We start from the raw sequence: 6,000 nt of genomic DNA, 5'->3' as shown, positions 1-6,000 counted from the left end.
CAAGGAAACAAGGAACCTTAAGATACAATCCAGATTTGATCCTAATCTGTTCATGTTTTTGGGTCTTGTTACAAATCCAGATCACGGTCAAAAGTGAATCACTTTGTCTTTTGCCCACACGTACATTACAACACTACAAATGGAATTTAAATCCGTTTCACCGCATTTCTACTTGTGTTGGTGTTCCAAAAGTAATCCAGACTGAGATTTTGGACCTGCATACAGACCCTGATTAGATCAAAGCCAACACTTCACCAGAATTGGTTCACAACACAACAGAGTGTTGGGATAAAAATGATCCCGATCAAAAGCTATAAACTAGATCTCCACTAAATCCGTTCACATTTCTTGGACTTCTGTTGATCCAGATCCGAATGCGGTTTCCAGATGATGAATGAATTTGTCTTTGGGTCATACCGCAGCTCCATGTTTCCATCTAAACTACTTTTTGACTTTGCAAAAGTGATTCAAACCAGGTTAGATCGAAATCCGTTCATATTCATGTTTCACTGGATCCGAATCCAGTTCATGACAGCGCGGTCCTCAATTTGTCATCAAACTGAACTGAAACCTTTCATTTTTGAACTTGAAAAAGGGATCCAGATCCAGGTTGTGAGCCTGGATGAAGATCCCAACTGAGATAGAAAGTTGATCAAAGTCTGGGTTTTTTACTCCAATGAAGAGGAGCCCAATTCCAGATCCGGATCCGAAGTGAATCCTGATTTTAAAAGTAATCCAAAGAAAGGCGTGAGAGTCACGTGCCACATAGTGTAGGTTGACACGCACACGCACGCACGCACGCACGCACACACACTATAGCTTAGCTGGACTGTGTAGCAGATGTGATGAGAAATGTCTCCCTCTTGTGGTCAACACTTGTCATCGCGGGTTGTAAACGAGCAAAGCTTATCAAACTGTCAACATGTGAAGAAGGGTGTTGTTCTAAATAGGCTGTGCATATAACATACGTGTGTGTGTGTGTGTGTGTGTGTGTGAGAGAGAGAGAGAGGGGGAGCCTCATAACTCCCACATGTTGATTTTAACGGCTTTCCCAAAAGCGGAATAGTGCCATTTTGTTTGACTATCATTCAGCTTGTAAATCACCACCGGGGCGGCCCGGGCGTTTTTGTTTTGTTTTCTTAAAGAAAGCTGTCATCTAAGCGGGTAAACACCAGCGAAGAGAACAAAAGCGGTGAGCAGCTGCTGCTCCTCATAAGTATTCCCGTCACATGAGTAGTGTTCCCTTTTTAATTGCGTGTTTGCTGGGCTCGTTTGCGTGCTAATGTTGGCGTCTCTCATTTAGCGCGATAGCCTGGCGGGCTGGGAATTCCGAGGCCATGTTGGCGGATGAAATAATATTCAAAGGTCAGGACCTGTTACGGGTTATTTGGGGGGGTTTGTGCCTGCTTGTCCCCCACACTAAAACTACAACAGCACAGAGTAGAGTAGACCTCCACCAAGGCCAAAAACATTGTAAACATGGTCTTGTTCAATGTCAAAACATAAAAATGGGAAAGATTTAAAGGTGCAGCTCCCTCTGCTGGATGCACCAGTGGTGGATACTTAACCCTTGCAACCGGACGTACGGTTATTTGGCCGTGCGCCCCCCAGATCGCTGGAGAACGTAGCTGAGGTGGCCGTGAGGGAGTAACACCTCGACACGCACGGAGGACGTACATAACAGCTGCACTGGCCGTACTGATGACGCGTGTGGGGCATGGGTGCCACACAAGTGAAAGGTAGGAAAAAAAGGTCATTTTGCCCAAACCTGTCACCAGAAAAACGCACGAAGGACACACGTTGGGCGTACGGATGACGCACGAAGGCGTACAAAGTGCAACCTGATAAAGCGCCCGTAGAGCACGTCGTGCGTTTGTTGAGTTTTTTTTGCACGTGGACCGGTTGTAGGAGCCTGTCCGACAGGTCGTGACCTCGGCTTAAAGGGATGGTTGGGATTTGTTGACATGAAGTTGTATGACACCCCCATCAGCAGTGGACCACACCAACACTGACTTACCCCCCACTTGGTTTCCTAAGTCCAGTTCTGGTTGAATTTCGCTGATGAAGAACGTAGTTCCAGGTAGTCGCTGGGTTTACACGACTACGTTCTTCATCACCGAAACCCGACCAGAACTGGACTCAGGGGACCAAGTGGGGAGTAAGTCAGTGTTGGTGTGGTCCACTGCTGATGGGGGTGTCATACAACTTCATGTTAAAAAATTCCAACCATCCCTTGAAGAAAGGAAGGGGTGGGCAATACTACCACGATCAACGAAAAGGAAAATGAACGCTCATTTCAAAATATTTGCAATCAAATCTTTTTTGAGTGTTCTGAACTCAAAATGGTTTGTTGGCTGTTACTTTCATGTTTTGCTTACAAAACCACGCATGGGCGAGTGAGAGAAAGTTAGCGGTCGACGTCAGGATCAGAATCGGATCGGACTAGTTGGTGGCGATGGGCGGGGCCTTAAAAGGCGGACGGGAAACCAAACTTTTCCACCGTGGCTGAGTTTCAGCCAGGAAGCCTTACAGGCACAGACGAGAACGGTGAGCGTGAAGGAGGAGCAAAACGAAAGCCATGAAATAAAAGTCAATCAAGATTGATAAGGTTTGTTTTTGTGTTGAGTTGAAAGTTTTTGTTCTTTACGGACATATGGACGTGCCAACAACCGGAACGTTTCTTTTTGTTCATTGCCAACAAAACCATACGGGAGAAGCACAATGATTCTTTTTGTGGTTTTCTGTTGTTCTTTGACGGAAGCGACGTTAAGGCCGAAGCACCAAAAGCGTGACAGGTGGCGCCACCTGTCACGCTTAATTCACAAGCAAACTACTTCAACATCAAAGCAACACTTTTGTGGCGTAACAGAGAATAAATGCCAAAAAAGGATCAAATACGCAGGAAAAAAGATACATCGCTACGTGTTAAGCCGCATATGAAATAAAACCTGTAAACTTTTTTTTGGCTTTAACGATGTTGTTTTCCGCCTTTGAGTCAACTAGCGAAAAAAACCAAACCAAATATGAGTTTAACATTCAAAAACCAAAACACACAGTGACCTAATCAAGTGCTTTTTCCAGCGTGCTAACCTCCTGTGATGTCACATGACTGCCTGCCTGTTCATCTGTAACACGGGAGTGCTCCGATAAGTGCTTCTCTTTTGGTTTTCGGCCCTCCTCCTTTGGTTGCATCGCTAGCACTAAAAAGTGTAAATAAAAACTAATTTTGCTTCCTTCGGGAAGAGGAGGAGGCCAAGGTGTGAGGTGGGGGGGCCTTAGGGTGGTGGGTGCTTCTTTTTCTTTACCTTTCTTGCACTCAGGAGGTTTTTCTCCGCCCCCTAGTTAAACAGTCTTGGTTTGACCAAAACAGGAGAAGAAGCGTAAACATGGCACCGTAACACAAAAACAGGATAAAAGAGCTTTTGGTTGCGACTGGAGGGAAAAGTCCACAATGAGCTGCTGGTTTCTGCTGTCGTTTGCGTCCCGATGCCTGATAAAAGCAAACCAAAACAAAAAAGAGATTCCTGTTCCCAAATCGGTGGAGTGTTCCCTCGGGGCTCCGGTGCACCGGCTCGGACAGGACGTGATGCCGGCGCACCTCCTCGGGAGAAGTCCTCAAAAGACGAGATGAAGAGGAAGTTCTTCCACAAAACGTCTTCTTCTGGACAGAAAAAAAAGTTGTCTTTGTTGCCAAAACAAGAAGTGTTTTCAGTCTTTTTGGACCCTCCGCTCGTTGGTGTTAAAACAACTTTACAAAACACTGACAGATGCAACACAGACAAAGAAAGACAAAAATACAGAGTTTAGCTGCACTGGGTTTTCCCAAAAGCGGGAATGAAAGAGATGGCGAGGCAAGGCGGGGGAACTTCCTCGCTCCCTCCACCGACTGCTGGAATGGATCTGCTTGCTGAGCTGCAAGGGGGCGGAGCCAGAGCTTGACGGACAGATTTGCGATTTCTGAGCTGAAGAGAATGCATGCAAAACGAGGCTCCCCCCCCACCTTCCGCGCATTAAAATGACAGCGAGGCGCGACGCGTGCGAGACGTCGGTCCTCAGTCGGTGAATCTCTGGCAGGCCTTCTTCCAGCGGCAGGCGGTGCACCACATGTCGCGGTTCTCCATCCCGTACACTTTGCGGCACTTCTTGCCTTCGCCGCGCACTTTACGGCTGCGGGGGGGGGGAGAAAACAATACAAAGTTAGACGGGTGTTTTAGCGTGTTCCCAAAAGACGGGGCAGGGGCAGTACCTGAGGGCTGTGGTGGCTCTGGGCGGGGACGAGAGGACGGCGATGGTCTGGGAACGCTGCTCAGCGAAGCCATGACTCTTACTGGGAGATACCTGAATGGAAAGGTCACATCTTATTGTATTTAAAATATATATTTTAAGGTGCATTTAAGTTATTTATTCAATTATATTAGTTTTACTTTTATTTACAATATTTTTTATTATGTGACACCATGTATTATCATTTTTTATTTGATATTTATATGTATGTATGATACATATTTTTTTATATATTTTGTATTAGTTTTATTATTTATAATATTTTTTTATTATGCCACTACATTTATTATTATCATTATTTATTTTATATACATATGTACTAATATATATATATAATTTTTAAATATATTATCTATGATATTAGTTTTATTATTATTTACAATATTTTTATTATGCAAATGGTAATATTATGTAAATTCTTGTTTTAATTTAGCAAATATGCATCCTTGCCTTCTCAAGCTGCTTGTGTTGTAGTCGCGTGTGCATGTGTGTGTGTGTGTGTGTGTGTGTGTGTGTGCGTGCATATGCATGTGCGTGTGTCCTCACCGTGTTGCCTGTGAAGGTGACAGGTGGCGATTGCCAGGAGATGCTAAAGGTGGAGCTGTTGGTGGGAGTGAAGCTGTTGGAGGCGGAGCCAGCTGAGTTGCTGCCGTTGGACGGAATGGACACTGGGGCCGTGGCCTGAGGGTGGAGGTCAGATGGTCAAAAGGGGCCGTACATGGTAAAGGACGGGGTGTGGAGAGCGTGGGCTCACCTGGTAGGCGTGGTCCGTGTGGATGAGGTAGAGCGCGCTGGGCGCAGAGCGGCTGAGTGGCGTGGCGCTGCCGACGTGAGGCTCCTTGGTGTCGCAGGGCGGCGGCGGCGGGAGCGGCGGCCTGTGGGAGTCGGCCGGCTGGCTGAGAGCCGGGGTCAAAGGCGGGACCGGGGAGAGGACGGAGGGTGAGACGGGGGACAGGCTGCTCAGGCCCTCGGCCACCGAGTCGGTGTTGAGCTTGATCTCCGTGTAGTAGAAGTCCTCCTCACCGTCGCTGCAGTCTGAGTCGCAGTTACGCCTAAGCAGCAAGTCAGGGTTAAAACATGCGTGTGCTTGTGTGTGTGTGTGTGTGTGTGTGTGTGTGTCGTACCCCAAGTGGATGGTGCGGATGTGCCTCTGGATGCCAGCGGAGGTGCTCAGCACTTTGCCACAGTTCTTCCACAGGCACTTGAACATCACCTTCATGGAGTTCTGCAGAAGGCATGAAATGTCATTACAGCGTCCATCAGGAGGGAGATGATGTTTTCCATGATTGCACTCCTCCCGCGCTCCTCTCAAACCACTGAGGAGGCTCATTTAATTTTGACAAAATGTTTTGTCTCCTCTCAAAAAAACAAGCCAACAATGATGTGCCCTGGTGCTTTTCACAGGTAATTAAATAGGGAAAGTGTTAGCATGTCATTCCAAGCATCGTAACGTGGACGTGGATCTTTGTTCTCCTTTTCCAGCCTTGCTCGCTCCACACACGTCTGCCCTGCTGTGTGTTAACAGCGTGTTTATGCTGCCCATGCAACATGAACGCATGGCGGGATGACGGCAACGGAGGAAAACCAGCATCACTGATAAGGAGGGGGGGTGACACCGGGCGGAGGTTGTGATGAGATGTCGGTGGAGTGCAGACCTGAGTGTGTGTGTGTTTATAACAAAAACGTCACGGGAGTACATTGCTGCACATTAGGGGT

At 47.1% G+C, this 6,000-nt stretch overlaps 1 protein-coding gene across 1 annotated transcript in view; it reads right to left on the bottom strand.

Annotated features, from left to right (window-relative positions):
- Positions 1–2,182: 2,182 nt before the first annotated feature.
- The window catches only part of znf704 (zinc finger protein 704), a 37,001-nt gene continuing 33,183 nt past the window's right edge, over positions 2,183–6,000 (bottom strand). The window contains exons 6-10 of the mRNA XM_054762955.1: positions 5,409–5,509; positions 5,039–5,336; positions 4,831–4,965; positions 4,247–4,338; positions 2,183–4,167 (exon numbers count right to left, since the gene is read on the bottom strand). Of these exons, the coding sequence (XP_054618930.1) occupies positions 4,053–4,167; positions 4,247–4,338; positions 4,831–4,965; positions 5,039–5,336; positions 5,409–5,509 (741 nt within the window). The 3' untranslated portion in view covers positions 2,183–4,052. The remainder of the gene's footprint in view (positions 4,168–4,246; positions 4,339–4,830; positions 4,966–5,038; positions 5,337–5,408; positions 5,510–6,000) is intronic.

The sequence above is a fragment of the Dunckerocampus dactyliophorus genome, chromosome 20, assembly GCF_027744805.1.
Source record: "Dunckerocampus dactyliophorus isolate RoL2022-P2 chromosome 20, RoL_Ddac_1.1, whole genome shotgun sequence".
In the NCBI taxonomy this organism is placed as follows: Eukaryota; Metazoa; Chordata; class Actinopteri; order Syngnathiformes; family Syngnathidae; genus Dunckerocampus; species Dunckerocampus dactyliophorus.
This window is presented reverse-complemented; position numbering and strand designations above follow the sequence as displayed.